This window comes from Rattus rattus, chromosome 4 (assembly GCF_011064425.1).
Source record: "Rattus rattus isolate New Zealand chromosome 4, Rrattus_CSIRO_v1, whole genome shotgun sequence".
Taxonomy (NCBI): domain Eukaryota; kingdom Metazoa; phylum Chordata; class Mammalia; order Rodentia; family Muridae; genus Rattus; species Rattus rattus.
In genome coordinates this window covers 56,386,400-56,407,169 of record NC_046157.1, presented here as the reverse complement: position 1 = coordinate 56,407,169, position 20,770 = coordinate 56,386,400, and the positions used below count along the sequence as shown (strand labels likewise).

The window sequence follows — 20,770 nt, the reverse complement described above, 5'->3', positions numbered from 1 at the left end:
GGAAGAAAGGACACTCACTTTTAGAAGCGATTGGGACAGGATTAGGGAAAATGAGAGACGCTTATAAGTTGCTTTCTTGGCCATCCTGCAGAAATAACGTGTTTAAGAGAGGTAACCATGCAGGATTTTCGAAGCCATAGACCAGCTTCTGTTATCCACTCTCTAGGAAGATTTAAATAACTCCACAGTTGATACTGGAGCCGGGATCCCAGCCATCAGCGTACTACCCGCTGGAGGCCGAGCCATTTCCCACAATGCCGAGTTCCGGAAGTTGCCTCTCCTGGAGGGTGACTGGTTCCACCGCGTCGCTCTCTATTCGTCACCTGGAGGAAGCGGAGCTGGCGGCCGGCTCCGGGCCCGTCGCGGGAGGCAGTTATGGGCGCCGTCTCACCGGGTGAGTACCGGTCGCGTCCCTCGCCGTCTCTCCCTGCCTGTCGCGCCTCGGTCTCGTCTGCTGAGAATGCTGTCGGCTCCCGGGGCGGCCGGTGACATGGGGTGCCGGTGACCCGGGCCTGTGTACCCCAGCCTGCCCCGTGGGCGCCGAGCAGTTGGTGGGGTCCGCGGGCGCCGGGAAGACGGCTAAGTGGTTGGCGGACGAGCTCCGGAGAGCGCCCGGAGACACTGTGTGCTTTGTAAGCGCGGCTGTAAGTGCTTTGTCACCTATGGGTGACAGCCTACGTCCAAACTCGAAAGCCACGTTGTCGAGAGACCTACTGACAGGGTTTTTCCCCCTTTACGGATTCGTGTTGGCGTTGCTTAGGCAGAGGAAGACTGGGAGGGAAGAAAAGGAAAGTAGTTGGCTTAATTGGAGGCTGACAACTGGAGTTTTGGTTTCAGTGAAGGGAGCCGCGAGCGGGTAATTGGACTAAGGTGACAATTCTTATCTGAAAGCCCACCTGAACGGTGCCTGACAGTATTCATGTCTTATAGCACCCTTTCCCACGACCCATCAGTGACCTTCACAGCTGTCAGTTTTACTGTAGCTCCTTCAATAGCAGCGACGGACTCCTCAGGCCCGCTGGTTGCCCTAATTAAAATTTGTCTTTCAAGTGTTCCTCTGCTGTCTCAAGGGAAACTGCAGTCCTTAAACCAGATTTTCTAGCTCTGTCTTCACAACTGCAGGCTTATGATTTAATTGATGTCTGCACTCTCTCTCTGTCTCTCTCTCTCTCTCTCTCTCTCTCTCTCTCTCTCTCTCTCTCTCTCTCTCTCTCTCTCTCTCGGCTCACTCCAGCTGGCCTGAAACTTTGCAACTTCCTACTTTTGCCATTATCCCACAGTGCTGGGATTAAAGGTGTGTGCTGTTAAGGGAGGAAGTTTTTCTTGAGGACCTATGTACTCACAGTATGCTATAAGCAACATAGAAATTCGGCCCAGAACCAGTTCTTTCTTCTGAAGCTTCAGAAATACAGAGAGAGAAGAAATTAGCATGCTCAGATTATAGATCTGAAAAGCAGTTTACTGTGACTGTGATAGAGGATAGAGAAACAGGTAAAGGCTAGTTCATACCTTTTTCTGTCTGTCTGTCTGTCTGTCTGTCTGTCTCTCTCTCTCTCTCTCCCCCTCTCTCTCTCTCTCTTCTCTCTCTCTCTCTCTCTCTCTCTCTCTCTGTGTGTGTGTGTGTGTGTGTGTGTGTGTGTGTGTGTGTGTGTTTTTCCATGTTTCCGTGTGTTTCCCTTGTTCTTCGAGACAAGGTGTCAGTGTAACTTTGGCTGTCCTGGAACTCCCTCCATACACCAGACTGGCCTGGAACTTGGCTTATGAAGGTTTTCTTAAAGCTTCATTGAAACCTGGTGGTGGTGTCAGCACACACCTTTAATCCTAGCACTGTGGGAGGCAGAGGTGGTTGGATCTCTTGAGTGAGTGATTTTGTTTCTAAATTTTTTTTTTTTTTTTTTTAGTGAATATCGTCAAAATATCGTCATTTAAAAGACTATCGTGAAGATCATGATGGTTTTGGAAAGGCACTGTCTCATTAGTTGCTTTTATTGAGGGATTAATGGGAGTCCGGTTGAAAGGGACAAGTTCCAGAGTATAAACTTAGATGTTCTGGCTATTTAATGGCTTCTTTAGAGTGACGTAATACAAGTGGCATTATTTGAAGATGTGCACTAATGTGGTACAGTTTAGAGGTACAGCTTGGAGGCAAGGAGTTGGGCCTTTTTTCCCTTAAAGAGTACTGTAGTATTTTATATAGCTTACATACTTTGTGCTCTTTGTTTATTGCAAGGTCTTATATATCCCAGGTTGACCTCAGCTCAGCCTGTTGTAGTTGACGATGACCTTGAACCTTCTGAGTGTAGGGCTGTGTGTACCACTGCGCCTAGCTCGTGTGTGCTCTGAGGATTGAGCCAGGGCTTTGTGCATGGTCGGCACACACTCTACATGTTGAGCTACATCTTTAGCGCTCATCAGGGTTTTTTTTTGTTTTTTTGTTTTTTGTTTTTTACAACATTTTAGATGATCCTTGGTAAAGGAAGGGTTTCTGGCTTAGTACAGTAGTTCCCTAGCATTTTGTCCAGCATACACAAGGCCCAGATTTAGTATCTGGCACTGAAGAGGACAAAGAGCTGAATGAAAATTTTCTCTTTAAAAGAATTACTTCGGGCTGGAGAGATGGCTCAGTAGTTAAGAGCACTGACTGCTCTTCCAGAGGTCCTGAGTTCAATTCCCGGCAATCACATGGTGGCTCACAACCATCCGTAATGAGATCTGGTGCCCTCTTCTGGTGTGTGTCAGAAGACAGCTACAGTGTACTCATATATAATAAATAAATAAATCTTAAAAAAAAAAAAGAATTATTTCACTTGGCTCCTGTTTTTTATGTGGCCATCCTTAATAACACCATCCCGTCAGGAGCTAAAGAAATACTTGCAAGACTGTATGCCAGAATGTTAATGAAAATTAAGATTAAAATTAACTTGAAGTAGGACTGGGTGTATTTAATGGTAGAGCACCTGTAAAAAGTAGAATTAAGTGACCTATTTCCTCCAGATACTATTTCCCATTTGCACAAACTTTTAATAAACATCTCAAGTTAAAGTAACTTTCTATGGCAGTTACCAAGTTTTTAGCCTTAAGTCACTTTGAAGCACGTCAAGTACAGATTCTCAAAGTTAATGTTTAAAGATAGGCTTGTAATTCCTTAGGATTCTCTTGATATTTTCAAATTTTAGCCATAGGCTACCAAATGGGGGTTTGTTGGTGACATAAATAGGCAGTCAATTCTTAGTTCATATCTGAAGGCAGGTTTGTAAAGAGAATTGTGTACTTTTGTTTGTCTTTTTAAGTTTTCATGCAATCTTTTAAACTTTGCTAGCTGATTGTAGAATGCTGTTTATGTGGTGAAGAGTTGAGTACCTGTTTGCGTTAGCACTGAAGCATTTCAAGACAGAGATAAGAAGACTGAGAGCCTTCACTTTCACATTTGTAGAAAACATCTTTGTCACTTCCCGATGCTCCGAAAACAGGATGGCCCTGTCTCTTCTGTGTACTTAGGGGGCTCTTATTAAAAGTGTCATGGTGTGTCCCAGTGGTGTTAAAAGTGTGATGGCTGGTGTGTCCCGGTGGTGTTTTTGAGTTGTGAGTGTGATAGACATACAAAGCATTGCCTATAGCTTACTTGAATCTTTACCTGATAAACTGTAGAAATCATTTTGTTCTTTCATATTTTGTCTTTTTGGTTTTTGTCAAGTTGAATTTATCTTGTTTTCTAGATTGTAATTTTGTGTCAGTGAGCATTCCATAAAGTGCCAACATGGGAAAGAAACGAACAAAGGGGAAAAGTGTTCCAGAAAAGGCTTCTTCTGAATCTACGGGTATGTTTTGTCGATTGTTGTTAAAGCCTGTTACTATAACTAAAGGTTAAGTTTATTTTTATGGGTACTGGTGCCTTTTCTTCTGTGTATAATAGTGGTAAGACACGGTGTGTGTATGCAGTGCTCACACAGACCAGAAGAGGGCATTACATCTCCTGTAACTGAAGTTGCAGATGGCTATGAGAGACACCACATAGGCTTTGGGACTCAAACCCCAGACCTCTGGAAGAGCAGTCAGTGCTCTTAACTGCTGAGCCATCTCTCCAGCCCCCATGAGTGATGTGTAAGCAATGTCTGTACTGTTGTGTAATCAGGGTTCTACTATTGTTAAGTTTTTATTTAAAGCCATTTTCCCTGCATGTATGCCACTGAAGCATTTGTGGGCAGTGCTTGTGGAGGCCAGAGAGGGTGTCAGAACCTCTGGAGTTGTAGATCGTGCTGGTTGTTGTCTGCCATGTGGGTGCTGGGATTGGAACCACAGGTCCTTTGGAAGAACACAGGAACCACTGAGCTCTCATCCCAACCATATTTATTCATTTATTTTTAGTTTTACATTTTATGTATATGAGTCTTGTGGCTGTATGCTTAGCTTTTGTATACCATGTCTGGGCAGTGCCTGTGGAGGCCAAAAGAGAACCTGAATCCTCTGGAACGAGTTTATAAACCTGGTTGTGAAGCATCACATGGGTGCTGGGATTGGAACCACTGGTCCTCTGGAAAGAGCAGTCCATGCTCTCTTTTTTGGTTCTTTTTTTTTCAGAGCTGGGGACGGAACCCAGGGCCTTGCGCTTCCTAGGCAAGCGCTCTACCACTGAGCTAAATCCCCAACCCCGCAGCCCATGCTCTTAACCACTGAGCCATCTCTCCAGCACCTCCAGCCCTTTTCTTTTTAAGATAGGGTTTCACTGTCCCTCACTGGTGATGAACTCAGAGGTCTGCCTGCTTTTGCCCCTTAGTGCTAAGATTAAGACATACACAACCACACCCAGCTTAGATTTTATTACTGTATGTGTGTGGTATGTGTTTGTATTGAGGGGGAGTAGCATCTGTGTGCCATAGTGTAAATGTGTGGGGGTCAGAGGATAGCTTTCAGGAGTAGCTTTTCTCCAGCCCCTATGGGTTTGGGATTTAATTTGGGTCCTCAGTCCCGCTCACCAGGCTGGCCCTTGTTGTAGTCTTTGCTGTATGTGTCATTTGCCTTCTACATTCATCTTTTTAAAAACTACTTTATGTGTAATGGGTGCTTTGCTGGGAGGTGTGGTCATTCCACCATGTGTCTGTCTGTCTGCTGCCTAGTGGGGCTAGAACAGAGCATTGGATTTCCTGGAACTGGATCTATACACAGTTATGAACTACCGTGTGGGTGCTGGGAATTGACCCTGCAAGAGTAGCTAGTAGCCTCTACGACTACTACTGTTGATGAGCCATCTCTCCAGCCTTATATCACTTTTGATATAAAGGACCATGGCTGTATATGCTATCATTTATTGAGCTAGTCCGCTACTGTTAAGTTTTATTGTTATCAGAGGAACAATAATAGTCCTTAATTGTACAATAAAATGCTTATTTTCCTGAACCTTTACTAATACTTGACAGTATCAATTGTAAAATTTATTGTTCATTTAATGTTTTAGAAGATAGTTCGTCTCCCTTCTCCAATCTCTGTTTCTTTACTAGGATTCAGTGGTTTTTCCGCACAAATACTTTATTTGTATTAACTTGATCTGTGTTTATTGGACAGGAAGCCAATTGTGCTACTTGATTGATTTCTATGACTAGTTTCCATCAAACCGCTCAAATTGTTCAGAATGGCTCCGATACCCTTTAATCACTTGTCCTGAACCTGACTTCCAGTCTCAAGTATGGCTGTCTTTTGAGTACATTGTATGGCTCCACCATTTACAGAGATAGCACACATTTTTGCACACTTTATATGGGAATTGGTCTTTTTGGTTTGTGATCTGTATCTGTTTGTCCATCCGTCTGTCCATCCATCCACCCATCCACCCACCCATCCATCCATCCACCCATCCATCCACCCACCCATCCATCCACCCATCATCTATCTCTCTTAGAACAGGGCCGTTTTATGTGATTTTTGCTGGATTATAACTCCATGTGTAGACTAGGGTGGCCTGAACTGACCAGGAATCCAGTTGCTTCTGCCTCCTCAATGCGGGGATTAAAAGGTGTGGCTCCTCAGCCTGGCGCCTCTCAGTGCTGAGGACAGGGTTTCAGTGCGTTGTGAGTCCAAGCTCCGGCACAGTCATTCAGTGGTTAATCGCTCTTCCATGCTAACCTTAATCTCTCATTTGTCATTAGGATTAGTACTGCCTTCCTTCTAGGGAATTGTGAGGGTTAAATGAGATAATATATTTAAAACAGCTTATAGGATGCACTAATCAATATCAGAGACTTGGATTACTGCAAATGTCTTTCGGTATTTTACCTTATCTACCTCTTGACATTTTTGCATCATTAGACTTTTTTCCTAATGGATGGTCAGTTTGAGGAATTCTTATTCATTGCCTTAGTTTCTATTCCTGCTGGAATATGAGCTGCTCAAGAAGGAAGAGGTGAAAGTTGGTAACTTTTAGATTCTCTAAAAACAGAACTAGCATAATGTGGCTGAAGAGTGTGTGTTACAGAATGAATTTAGTTTCCTGTCCTTCAAAGATTAAAAAAAATTAATGTGATAAAAGGCCTTATTTTTATGAGAATAGAGAAATAGAGATGAATTTGTAGATGTGATTGCATTTAGGTCATCAAAATAAAAATTTGTCCCTTCAAGACTGCTCCTGGTTAGGAGTTCTGGCTGTGTAGTCCTAAGGACTGGTGTTTGAATTGCAGTACCCACATAACTGAGGTTCCCCACAGGCATTCCAAGCTGCCAGCACTCTCCTGCCTGCTAGGCTTGCTCTGCATGCACACACATTCATACACATTCACACATTTATACAGAAATAGAAATAAATTTCAGGGGCTGGAGAGATGGCTTAGAGATTAAGAGCACTGTCGGGGGTTGGGGATTTAGCTCAGTGGTAGAGCGCTTGCCTAGCAAGCACAAGGCCCTGGGTTTGGTCCTCAGCTCTGGGGGGTTGGGGGGGGGAGCACTGTCTGCTCTCCCATAGGTCCTGAGTTCAGTTCCCAGCACCCACTTGGTGGCTCACATCCATCTGTAATGGGATCTGGTGTCCTCTTCTGGCCTGCAGGCATACATGCAGACAGAAAGCTGTATACATGCTAAATAAAAAGATAAAAATAAATCAATTTCAAGTTTGTGAAAATGCTTTCTTAGAAGAGTTTGGATGTAACTTAGTGGTCCTGTTTGCCAGTGTGTGAGGACACAGTCTTTCTCTAATACCACAAAGAAAACAAGGAGTTGGGAGGGGCTGCTTATCCGATGGTCTTTCCTCCTTGGGGCTGATGCTTAGAAAGCACAGAGCTCAGCTGATAGAGCCCACCCTGCCACAAGCACACACAGGCGTCCTTCTAATGTTCAAACGTCAGACAGGACGACAGATGTTCTCATAGTCTGAGAGCAGATGTTGAAATTTGGGGCCACTTCAATATTGACAATTAAAAGCCAAATGTAATCCTATGTATTGCTTTCTTTTTTCTAATTTTCAACAGAACCAATGTGCAGACACCTTAGAAAAGGGTTGGAACAAGGTAATTTGAAAAAAGCTTTGGTAAATGTGGAATGGAATATCTGCCAAGACTGTAAGACTGACAATAAAGTGAAAGATAAATCTGAGGAAGAAGCAGAAGACCCTTCGGTTTGGCTGTGTCTTAAATGTGGCCATCAGGTATGCTCAGACTTAAAGAAGCACGAGAATATAGGAAGCTCTGGGTGGGTGCTATGTAAAAACACAGTCTGGCTGACTAATGCCAGCAGTCATAGGTCATGCTCTCTAGTCAGCAGATTCTGAGACTAAAATTTTTTTTATGTTGGTGTTTGGGAGGGTTCTCTGAGGTACCATAGTCGTAACAGTGAAGGAATAGGAGTAGACAGAGGGGGATGAAGAAACAGCTGCAACAGAGCACGCGATGGTTTTAGAGCGACTCTGACCCTTGGCATGTGTCCTGAATAAAGGCAAAGGCTAGGTCTTTGTGCCTGTGCACACAGGTTCTGCTCCTGCAGAGAGGTTGTAAGCTTCTGCAAGGCAGCTCCCTCTGGGGATAATTCTGGGTATGGGTGGTTGGGTTGCTACCATCATCAAGCTACAGTGTAGGCAGGTGGAGAGGTGAGTCCATTGGTCTTGGGCTGATCAGGTATCTGGCTGGTGCATCTCATTATCTACTGTGTATCATCAGCCTACTGATATGGTTGAAGTACTAAAGCTCAGGCCCTTAGTCTCCATTAAATGGTGGCATGTTTATCTATCTGTGTGTGTCTGTCTGTCATCTATCCATCTGTCTATTTGTCTACCTACGTATTTTGAGACAGGGATTCAATATGTAACTTTGGCTGGCCTGGAACTAACTATACAGAACAGGCTGGCCTTGAACTCAGAGTTCCATCAACCTTGGCCTCTTCAATACTGAGATTAAAGGCTGTGAGTCACCCTACCCAACTGGTGGTGAGTCTGTTAGGAAACTGGACTGCTCAGTCTTACCATGAAACTACAAGATGAAACAGACAACTAATTTTTGAAAAAATATTTTAAGATTTATTTTTAATTATGTGTCTTTGGTAGACTGTGTGTGCACCTGAATGTAGGTGTTTATAGAGGCCAAAAGAGGTTGTCACATCCCCTGAAACTGGTAGTAAGGCAGTTGTGAGCCACCTGATGTGTGTTCTGGGAATGAGCTGGAAGAACAGTGTGTGTACTTTGTGGCTCAGCCATTTGTCAAGCTAGTCCCCCATTATTTAAAAGTTGAAATTATATGAAGATAATTTCAGATTCAAATGTAATTACAGTCCTAAAACTTTACACTCTTACACATTTTGTTCAACTTCTCCCAGTGGTAATATTTTTAAAAATTGGTGCAATACAGTAACTAGACTTTGCCATTGATATAATTCATCACTTACATCTTCAGTCTTTCTTCTAGGTGTCTGTGTGGGGTATCTGTGCTGTATGTGAGGTGTCTGGTATGTGTGGGGTATCTGGTATGAGCATATGTGTGTGCATAAGCGAGGGAGGAATCGTGCCCAGATGTTCCACAGTGGAGGTCAGAAGGCAGGTAGAAGGAATACGTTCTCTCTAGTAGGTCCTGGGGAAGCAAGTTTCCTGGTGAGCTACCTTAGTTTTGAGATTGTAGGATTAACAAAGTTCTTGAAGTACTTGTATATTCATGATGGGTTATACATTAATGTGCATGATGGGTTGTACATTGATGTGCTGAGTCTTTGGCTTTGAGGCTTCTGATCATTACTCCCCAGGGCTGTGGCAGAGATTCCCAGGAGCAGCATGCCCTGAAGCACTACACAACACCGAGGTCTGAGCCTCACTACCTGGTGCTTAGTTTGGACAACTGGAGCGTCTGGTGAGCCTCAACTCCTATTCCTGTGCTCTAGAGATGATTAAAATACTAGAGAATGAAACTACTGAAAGTGTTTAAGAGCAAGAAGTAAACTTGTACTTGTTTGTCATGTAGTACTGCAGAACAGAAAAATGAACACACAGAAGGTGTGGGGATCCTCACCTCCTTGTCTTTTCTTTTCTTTTTTTTTTTTCCGGAGCTGGGGATCGAAACCAAGGCCTTGCGCTTGCTAGGCAAGCGCTCAACCGATGAGCTAAATCCCCAACCCCTCCTTGTCTTTTTCTTGTGGAATTGTTTCAATTTAAACATAGAGACAGGAAGTACACACTTCAAATACATGAGAATACAGTAAAAGAAGAATGAATTTCCACGAAACCATTGTCAGGCCGTTTATGGTGCTGTGTCTTATAAATTGTAATATTATTAACTGATTTTTATTTCATTAAGAACTGACTTTGCAGCAGTATCCTCTGAGTATCATCTGTCACTTGTAAACTTTGTTAATCTTATTGGCATTGGCCTGTAGTTTAAATGTATTCACAAGATGTATTTACAAGACCATGCAGTCCATACATATTCGTGTGCATGTTGTGTGTGCGGAGGCCAAACCTTGTTCACCACCTTACAGCGTGAGACCGTCTCTCTCACAGAACAGGAAGGTTATTGGGATCTTGTTTGTGTTGGCTGGCTGGCTGATTGGTTTGGCTAGCTAGCCAGGAGCCTCCACTGGATGATACTGGAGTTACAGGCAAGTACAGGCATATGGGGCATCAAACTCAGATTCCCATGTAGCAAGTGCCATTATACACTGAGCTGTCCGCCCAGGACAGAAAAGACTTACTGGACCAAGGGTGACTTGGCTGCAGAGCACTCGCCTAGCATGATGAGACTGATCCATTCCTGGAACCTTATATGGAGAAAAATGACAAAAAACACCTTTTCATTTTAACGATGTACCCTGTCTTTGAAATTTCCATTCTACTTATGTGTAGCCATAATTGTGGTAAATTTTATTAATAAACCAGGCTTAAAATGCATACTTCGTTGTATTGAGACACATTTTTTTTTTTATTCATTTATTATATATAAGTACACTGTAGCTGTCTTCAGATACACCAGAAGAGGGCATCGGATCTCTTTACAGATGGTTGTGAGCCACCATGTGGTTGCTGGGAATTGAACTCAGGACCTTTGGAAGAGCAGTCGGGTGCTCTTAACCGCTGAGCCATCTCTCCAGCCCGAGACACATTTTTAAAACCTATTTTTTATTTTAAGCTCTGTATATGTATATGTCTGTGAAGATTTGGCTTATAAGTGCAGGTACCTTAGAGGCCAGACGTTATAGAATTCCCAAGGCTAGAGTTACAGGTAGTTGTGTGCTGGCCAACATGGGTCCTGGGGACCAAACTTGGGTCTTCTGGAGAAATAGTACATGCTCATAACTACTGAGCTGTTCCTCCAGCCCTCACGGAAACTGTTTTTTATTTTTAATTTTTCTCTACAATTTTTAGATTATTGAGTGTGTGATGTGTTTGTGTGTGTGTATGTGCACACGTGTGAACCCTGTTGTGCAGGCTTGCCATAGTGCATGTGTGGAGAATCAGTTCTCTCCTCCATTGGTTCTGGGGGTTGAGTCAGGTTGTAGAATTTTGAAGTAAGCACTTTTATCCACTAGCCCTCCTTTCGTGGTTTTTAGTAGAATAATTTGACAGTTAGGATTGTCCCTCCGTCTTGCAGTTGTCAGTTTGTCAATGTTCTTCTCTGGTTACAGGTGTTACAAGTGTGATGAGGAAATCAAGTACTGTAGTTCAAACCGGCTGGGCCAAGTGGTTGATTATGTTAGAAAGCAAGCTGGCAGAATAACTTCAAAACCAGGTAAAAACCCAAAACCACTGTGTTCCTTACCAGGTATGGCAATGTTACATTTGTGTAGCTGCGTATATACTCATTCCTTTAACCCCCTACGCCTTCTGTTTACTGGGGTTACGGGGGTATGACTCACACCCAGTTGATACGTTACCTCCAGTATTGCATGTAGCAAGCAATGTTAGCTGTAACTCCTTTTAAACTGAGAAACTATTTTTGGTGTTACAATTAAATAGAATGTAAGAAATGATCTAGTCATATGTGATAAAGGGCCTGGACTAAGGTCATTAAAGATCAAACTTCTCCTAACTCCGATCTAGAGCTTACTATAAACCTTTGTGTGTGTGTGTGTGTGTGTGTGTGTGTGTGTGTGTGTGTGTGTGTAAGTGTAAAAGGATTTTCCTTTTCTGTTTTCCTTTTATTGCAAATAGTTTTTTTTTAAATATAATATATTCTGATTACAATTTCTCCTCTCCCAACCCTCAACCCCTCTCAGATTCTCTTGGTCTTTCTTTCCCATACAAATCTGTATCCTTTCTCTATCCTTAGAAAACAACCTAGAATCTAAAGAAGAAGACAAAAAATAAGATAAAACAAAAACAAGTTGGAATAGGACAATGCAAACAAAAAACTTAGCTAAAGGAAAAGCATAAGGAAGGCACAAGGAACACAGAGTTGCAGGAACACACATGCCCACATACACAGACACTGGGAATCATAATCTCAAAGGACCCGTGAGGGAGAGGGGAAAAGCTCTCATAAAGCATTAGAAGACACCCTTCAAAACTGTTATATTGTGTTGGTCATCTACTGCCGGGCATGCATGGAACCTGCCTTTTAGAGTGGTGGGTTACCCTGTCAGGCTGATTCTTCATTTTTGAATGGTTCTCATTGAAGATAGTTTCTGGGTTAAGGATTGGGTCATGTGTCTACTTCCACTGTGAGAACTAGGACCCCATCTGGTACAGACCTATCCAAGCCCTGTGCTTTGGAATCTCAGGAGATTATGGTGGCTGAGGGTTGCCTCACAGGAAGTGCTTTGAGACCCCATCAGGTGTGGCCGCTTTGGATCCTAAGTAGAAAGTGTTTGTAGAGATTGGGAGTCAACACAAAGATATAGGAATGGCCTAACAAGGGATGGGGCTGAGAGGGTCCAGAGGAGGGAGGAAAGCTGGGGGTGCTATGAAGGTCTGCATGATTCCCTGGAAATGGGGGAAGACAGGAAGGAGAGGCCTCAGCAGAGTGTTTGCTACAAAGCTGGGGGCAAAACTGGGATTTGAAACTGAAAGACAGCTGGGAGAGTGAAGAGCATCTTCCAGATTCTCTGACTGTCATCGCCAATGGATGTCCAGGAAGTGCCTCCTGCTGTTGTCAGGCTAAGACAAAGGGATAGGGTGAGGGAGGAACACACATGCACAAACACACACACACACACACACACACACACACACACACGCACACACACACACATTGATTTTTAGAAAAGGTATTTTGTTGTTTTTGTCTTTTGAAACCCTGGCTATTCCAACCTGGAAGTCATATAACTGACTGCCTATGCCTCCCAAATGCTGGGATTAAAGGCATGTGCCACCCTGGCAGGCTGGAGATAGGGTTTGCTATAGCCATTACTGACCTTACATGTAGTCAAGGAAGGTACTAAGCTTTTGATTCTCCTGTCTTTACCTCTCAAGTAATAGGTTTACAGACATACACCATCACTGTTTGGTTTTATGAGGTGCTAGGAATCAGACCCTAGCCATAATTTATGCTAGGCGGGCATCTGTCTGTCTGTCTGTCTACCTACTTACCTACCTACCTACCTACCTATGGTTTTTCAACACTGGGTTTCTCTGTGGAGCCCTGGCTGTCCTGGAACGAGTACTGTAGACCAGGCTGGCCTCAAACTCACAGAAACCTGCCTGCCTTTGCCTTCCAAATGCAGGGATTAACAGTGTGTATTGCTACCTCTTGGCATTTGGCATTTGTGGCATTTTCTAATGTCACATTTTTAGTTCCTGATAATTAAGTGAATTGGCACTGTGTGTACAGTGTTTGCTTTAAGCTAATTTAGCTGCTCGTGTGGAGAGGTACCTTTCTTTCTCAAACCACAGTTGTTTATTTATGTCAGAATTGATTTTTAGTTAGTAGAGTTCATTTGAATATATCAATATTATGCTCACATTTTCTGTGCTCTAATTGTATATGGTAAGATACATTCATGCATAGGAATATTTATATGATAAATGGAAGGTTTTATATCCGAGCATAGTCTATTTTTACACTTGTCACACTTGCATATATCATCAGCTGTGAACGTTTAGCACTTCTGTGAGCTTACCACTACTTATCGTCAGTCAAATCGATGCCAATAATTGATACTAGTTAAAATGAGAAACTCTATTATGATTTTCTATCTAAATGTAACTTTACATTTGGCTTGGGCATATTCTGTACTTTGCCAAATCCTCTTTTTCTCCTTTTCAAAGCAGAGAAAAATAATGGACACATTGAACTTGAAAATAAAAAATTGGAGAAAGAGAGTAAAAATGAACAAGAGAGAGAGAAATCGGAAAGCATGGCTAAAGAAAACACCCCCTTGGACTCTGCTTCCCAGATAACGGTGAAAGGACTCAGCAACCTGGGGAATACTTGTTTCTTCAACGCTGTTATGCAGGTGACCAAGTTGTCTTCTCCCCTCAGGCCCTCAGTGTTGAGTTGTGTCCTTGCTGTGTGAATTCACGTATCCAATGTAACAAGTGTTTGTGACATACAGTAAAACACCGGCAAGCACTGGGGGTAACAGTTTCAAACAGTCATGGCTTCTGCTTTCACAAGGCATGGGTTTGCATCAGGGAAACACAGGGTAGCCTGGTACAGAAAGAAATGTGGAGTTGGAATGGTAGCAAGTGGTGATGAGACTTATTGCTGGGATGTAGGAACAGGCATTAGTCCCACCTTTTCATACAGGCGAATGCATCTCTGAAGTGATGTGCGCACTCAGACCTGATTGCATGAGCCCTGGAGCACGCCGAGAAGAGCATGTCGTAGTTTCCTCTCCTAGGTAGACACGAGGAACGCAGTGCTGGCTGTAGTTTTCTGTTTGAGTAGACTAAGCTCTTAATGTTTGAATGGCTTGACTATCTAATTGCCCCTTTGTTTCCATCCTGCATTGTAGAACTTGTCACAAACGCCAGTGCTTAGAGAACTACTAAAAGAAGTGAAGATGTCTGGAACAATTGTAAAAATAGAGCCACCTGATCTGGCACTCACAGTAAGATTTATTATTTATTTATCTTATGTATGTGAGCACACTGTAGCTGTCTTCAGACACACCAGAAGAGGGCATCAGATCCCATTACAGATGGTTGTGAGCCACTATGGGGTTGCTGGGATTTGAACTCAGGCCTCTGGAAGAGCAGTCAGTGCTCTTAACTACTGAGCCATCTCTCCAGCCCTAAATTTTTTATTAAAATTTGTGTGTGAGGTGTGTTTGTACCTGTGATATGGTGTAACTATGGCAGTCAGAAGAAAATGTTATGAATGGAGTCTTACCTTCCACCTACAGAGTTCTGGGGGTTGAACACCGGTGTCAGCAAGGACTGCAACCACGGAGCCTTTTAGCCAGGGCTGAGTCTTTGAGCAGAAAGTTTCTGTGTCTCTTGATGTGCATTTCGGTTTACATTGGTCAGCTCTATCGGTATCATTGGCTGTTACATATCGGTTAAATAAGTGACTCCAGTGTTTGACTAGGATTATTTCTATTCCTATTTTCAGGAACCTTTAGAAGTAAACCTTGAACCTCCAGGTCCTCTTACTTTAGCCATGAGCCAGTTTCTTAATGAGATGCAAGAGAACAAAAAACGAATTGTGACACCTAAAGAGCTCTTTTCTCAGGTCTGTAAAAAGTGAGTATCCACTTGTTTGTGCTTTCAGTGAATCAGTAAGATGCTGAGAAAAGTTCATGACTGATAGCATGAGAACCAACCGATTTAAAAGCAACATGCTTTGTGTGATAATTAAATCTGCCTAGGCTAGTCTTACAGCAGACACAGTGTTTGAGAAAACTCTGACACTGTTACTTTAAGACTTTAAAAGTAGCTTTGTAATGTAGTAGACTCATTCTTCTCTGCATTTTTTTCTTTAGAGCAACACGTTTTAAAGGGTACCAACAACAAGACAGCCAGGAGCTGCTTCGCTACCTACTGGATGGGATGAGAGCGGAAGAGCACCAAGTTAGCACACTCTGAGAATCTTGTTTGTAATCCCACGGGCTCACCTGCTGTTTCCTACCAGTCCCAGAGGCCGTTGTGCTTTAAACACTTACATATACCAGGGTTTCCAGCCAGTGTGCTTCTTCACTAGGATAAGTGATGAGCTCGAGAATGATTCTCTTAAATGGATTTTTTGTTTGTTTGTTTACTGCAACAATAATATCTTTAAGGACTCTCTTACACTAGACTACAGGGAGGTGCAGAACACTGAAAACATTTCTCCCCAGACGGGCCTTGTTGCAGCACACTCGTTCTGAGTGTGGTTTAATACAAGTGCTGAGTCTGGGAAGTATTGTCACTTGAGTAAGAGTCAGGGGATGCTTTTTCAATTAAACACTTTTGTTAGTTCCCAGGATATATAATGCATTTTGGAGGGATGAGGTTAATTGTAATAATAGTAACAGCAATAATAACTCATTTAATTCTGCATTTAAACCAGGCACTTCTGTGTTTCATATGAAACCTTTTGTAGTGTTGCAGCCATCCTATGAGTAGACTACTTTATTACTCTGTACAAGTCCCTCAGCAATGGCACAGCAGTACAGGAAGTCCCTCAGCAATGGCACAGCAGTACAGGAAGTCCCTCAGCAATGACACAGAAGTGTTGGAGCTGGTTCTGCTGGCTCTGGTGCAGCCTTGCTGGCATCAGGTGTCTTAGTGTTCTCCTGAAGGGATAGTGTGTCCTAAAAAGTGTTGAACAGGTCTAAGGTCCTGATGCTAAGACCACCCCTGTCTTCACAGATTTGCTTTCTAGGCTTTGTAGGACAGGGTTTTCTTTCAGCTCCTTGAATTAATCTTGAAAATGTGATCATCTCAGTACATTTGTGGAGCTGCTACTTACTCCTTTCTTTAATTTAGTACATAGTTTCTAAGGAAAATAACTTTAAAATTTAATAGTGTATATATATTCATTTTATTACTTTTAGAGAGTGAGTAAAGGAATTCTTAAAGCATTTGGTAATTCTACTGAAAAATTGGATGAAGAAGTAAAAAATAAAGTTAAAGGTAATGTCTGACTTTTTGAATTAAAACGCTATAGTTGAATTCTTCTGTACCTTAGGACAAGATTACTGGCACATATATTTCAAACCCAGGATTATTTTAAATAATAATTTAAATAACAGTTTATCCATGTCATCATTGAGTTTCAAAAATTAATTAGTCCTCCAGCGGTAAATATTTTGGAAAAGCTTAACTTGTGATATATTCTTTTTATGCGTTAGTATATTAAGATCTATAAAGATAGAATTAATGTAGCATCACAGTCTTATTTTTCTGAAACTCATTCTGATGAACAAACAGCAAGTGAATGACACTAGGTTGACTTACTTATCAGTAGCTGGTTTCTAATCAGAAAGCTGTCTTAGCTGTGTGTCATTTAAGGACTTAGGACACTCTAGCTCAGGCTGGGCCAGAACTCACAGATCATTCTGCTTCAGCCTCTTGAGTCCTGGAATTACAGGCGTGAACCACTACACTTGGCTTTGTTCATAGAATTTAATGTGATTATGGGATTCTCCTGCATGCTTTCCTATAAAGACATAACTACTTACATGTAACTGCTGAGCATTTGACACATGACTGATGAAACACAAAAACTACATTTGATTCTTATGTAAGTTTTGTAAAATGTAGGTGGCCACAGTGACCAAGGGATACAGTATTAAAGCTTTAGTTCCAGTTACCTCATAACAAGTCTGCCCCCTCAGCTTGCTATAGAGTCTGCCTAGTAACAAAATAGTGCCTCCTGGCACCGTATGACGTAAAAGTATTTTTCTGCATGTGGGGCAAATACCACTTGAGTAATATTTATACATTCCGTATGTTATGAAAATTAAGTGATTAGTTATTAAAATACTCTCTGACTTTAAACATGTCAAAAGTGTTAATAGGATTGTAGAAAATGAAAGGGAACATTTTGCCTGAGAGCTCCTAGGGCTTTGTATTGTTTTTTTTTTTTTTTTTTTTTTTTTTTTTTTAAAGATTTATTTATTTATTTCATGTATGTGAGTACACTGTAGCTGTCTTCAGACACACCAGAAGACGGCATCGTATCCCATTACAGATGGTTGTGAGCCACCATGTGGTTGCTGGGAATCGAACTCAGGACCTCTGGAAGAGCAGTCAGTGCTCTTAACCCCTGAGCCATCTCTCCAGCCCCATGTTTTGGTTTTAAGTATACAAATAGTTCATTTTTAGAGCCCATAGACCAAGCTATGGATATTCTTTTGGACTGCAATCTCTCTCTCTCTTTTTTAAAGATTTATTTATTTATTTATTTATTTATTTATTTATTTATTTTATGTATATGAATATTCTGTCTTCAGACACACCAGAAAGGGACATCGGATCCTATTACAGATGGTTGTGAGCCACCATGTGGTTGTTGGGATTTGAACTCAAGACCTCTGGAAGAGCAGTCAGTGCTCTTAACTGCTGAGCCATCTCTCCATCCGTGGACTGCAATGTCTTATGAGTACTGGTTGTATTCAGATGTTAGTGCTGGAACAAGGGAGTCATAATATTGACTGGCAGAGGCTGCCTTGGTGTTTGCTGACAGATGATAATATACATCCACTGACTGGGAGTTTGTTTCTTATTAACAGACCAGAAGACATGCACACACACACATATTATTTATAAAAAGGTCATTGTGTTTATTGTGTTCTCAGTGGTAGAATATATACTCTTGACACCCACTGCTTACAAATTATGGTAATTATGAACAGAGGAAAAATGTTTAGGGACAAGAAATTAAAAATGAAAGTTAAAATAAGTTATTTAAATTTTTCCCAGTTAACTTTAAAAAATAAGTGTAAATTTTTTGTTGTTATAGATTATGAAAAGAAAAAGGCAATCCCAAGTTTTGTGGACCGCATCTTCGGTGGCGAACTGACTAGTACAATCATGTGTGATGACTGCAGGACTGTAAGTGGGTATTGTGGGGTGGACACTGAGGATGGTTGATCTTGAGTCCTTTCTAAGACAGATATATCTAATTAAAGCAGGTAGCGAGGAATGTGCTGCTGCCGGGCTTTATTTGATTATTTACTACTAGAGTGGTATTGTTGGTTTGTTTTGAGATGAAGTCTTGCTATGTAGCCCAGGCTGTCTGAGAATTCAGCACAGTTAGCCAGCCTCAACTTCTGAGTGCTCGCATTATAAGTACTTACCTCCATTCCCAGCCCTGTCAAGATACTCCTTTTTGATGTGTATGCTTATTCACTGTAAATATGTCACCCCTAAGATCTTTAGTAAATTGCAATAACTTTAAATCCTTCCCCAACTCAAGGACTTCAGCATTCTATAATTCTTTTATTTCACATATTCTTTTTTTTTTAAGATTTATTTATTTTATGTATATGAGTACACTCACTATCTTCAGACAGTCCAGAAGAGGGCATCGGATTCCATTACAGATGGTTGTGAGCCACCATGTGGTTGCTGGGAATTGAACTCAGGACCTCTGGAAGAGTAGTCAGTGTTCTTAACCACTGAGCCATCTCCCCAGTCTCATCCATGTTTCTTAATCCTTGGCTTATTAAATCCCACCTTCTACCCCTCATCCTTGGTGGTGGGAGAGGAATCCTAGTGGTAATGCTTAAAGTGAGTGTCTTTCTCCGCCAGGTGGGAAGGATGTAATGATAAGATTCAACATGACTTTCCCTTTTCTCTTACATGGCTCTGGTTGGTGTGAAGGTCTCCTTGGTGCATGAGTCTTTCCTTGATTTGTCTCTCCCAGTTTTAGATGATCAGGTAAGTCTACTTTATTTTATCAAACAAGGTTTATTTCCTTTGGTGTTTATTTTGCCTTTGTAGGATTTTATGAGAAACATCTTTGAAGGATCTGCATATTTCCAGTCAGCCCACTGAGAAACTTCCCAGTGTACATTAGAGTCATTTTTAGGATTTGAAAAGAAAAAGGGCTATAATCTTTCTTAAAAAGCTGTGTACAGAATTCTTTGTAGGTGTTATGTTGATAGTATTACATATAGGGAAGTATTTTTTTCCAATTAAAATAACTGTTTTCTATATTTAAAGCTGACCACAAGTTCCTTGTAGTCTTTAGTGCATAAAGATAAACAGAAATAATTATCTCAGTTTTATACCATATTAACTGGGTTCCTTTTAAGTTGCTGTAAGATACAAGTTGCTGGGTGTGATTTCCTATGCCTATGATTTTACTCTCAACTCTGGGGAGGCAGAAATTAGCAAATCTCTGGATTTAAAGTTGGGTTGGTCTATATAGGAAGTTGCAGACCAACGAGGGTGACACCAGTGAGCCCCTAACTTCTAAATAAGTGAATGAATATTGAATAAGTCATTCTTCAAGTTTGTATGAATTAGGAACCCTTTGTCCTATTGCTTAGAGTAATTAATGTCTTACCAGACTAACTCTACTTTCCCTAATAATCATTCACATGCAGAAGAAAACAATAAAGAGGAATTGGGGTGTAGTATAGAAACCACTTGCACAAAGTGCATTTACAAAAGGACATACATACAACATGCTATGGCATGTAGCCAGTAAAATTCACTACATTCCTTTCTAATATACTTAGGTGTGATGCTGACTTTTGAGATAATGTGAACATATGTATTTTTGTATGGGTTTGCACAACTGATTGCAAGCTAGGGATGTGGGTAGTCGTGACTCACTTGACATGGTGCTCAGCCAGCTCTTCACCCCCAGTAGCCTTATTGCTGTTTTGTTTCATATTTTCTCAGCATGTGATGATTTTGTTTGAGACAGGGTTCCTCTAACAGCCCTGGCTGCCCTAGACTCTCTCTGTAGACAGGCTGGCCTTGAGCTCACAGAGATCTGCCTACCTCTGCCTCCTGAGTACTGACATTAAAGGTGTATGTCACCATGTCAGACCTGACCTTTATCTAACTTTTATATATTGTGGCAATTAAAGATAAGGGAGTAAGAAACATTAGGCAACATGGATTTTCCTTAACCAAGTAGTTGTGGTAATATTTTGCTTTTCTCCATATTTTAAGAGTGGTAAGAAAAATATAAATGATAAAAATGTGAAGAAGACAATGGAGGAAGAAGATAAAGACAGTGAGGAAGAGAAAGATGACAGCTACATGAAGACACGGAGTGACGTGCCCTCAGGAACAAGCAAGCACACACAGAAGAAAGCAAAGAAGCAAGCCAAAAAGCAGGCCAAGGTGGGCAACCTTGAGCAACTTTTCCAATTAAAAGGCTAGGCTTTTCCAATTAAAGCATTTAATGAGCACGCGGTGGTGGGGTTTAACACTATGCTTTTGTTTGGTTTACTTTTGTTTATTTTTATGTGAATGGGTGTTTTGTTTACA

The 20,770-nt window shown here is 41.7% G+C and overlaps 1 protein-coding gene across 3 annotated transcripts in view; it reads left to right on the top strand.

Annotated features, from left to right (window-relative positions):
* Window positions 1-285: 285 nt before the first annotated feature.
* Window positions 286-20,770, top strand: part of Usp16 (ubiquitin specific peptidase 16) — a 28,124-nt gene continuing 7,639 nt past the window's right edge. For 2 of the 3 annotated variants that reach the window (XR_004387682.1, XM_032900479.1), the window contains exons 1-13: window positions 286-394; window positions 3,717-3,818; window positions 7,452-7,627; window positions 9,208-9,311; window positions 11,080-11,183; window positions 13,661-13,848; window positions 14,350-14,445; window positions 14,949-15,079; window positions 15,319-15,406; window positions 16,372-16,450; window positions 18,282-18,373; window positions 19,145-19,201; window positions 20,450-20,623. Coding sequence is in view for 2 of the 3 variants with exons in the window: in XM_032900479.1 (XP_032756370.1) it covers window positions 3,758-3,818; window positions 7,452-7,627; window positions 9,208-9,311; window positions 11,080-11,183; window positions 13,661-13,848; window positions 14,350-14,445; window positions 14,949-15,079; window positions 15,319-15,406; window positions 16,372-16,450; window positions 18,282-18,373; window positions 19,145-19,201; window positions 20,450-20,623 (1,350 nt within the window). In the remaining variant the exon portion in view is untranslated. The remainder of the gene's footprint in view (window positions 395-3,716; window positions 3,819-7,451; window positions 7,628-9,207; window positions 9,312-11,079; window positions 11,184-13,660; window positions 13,849-14,349; window positions 14,446-14,948; window positions 15,080-15,318; window positions 15,407-16,371; window positions 16,451-18,281; window positions 18,374-19,144; window positions 19,202-20,449; window positions 20,624-20,770) is intronic. The other variant, XM_032900481.1, reaches the window with a different exon arrangement.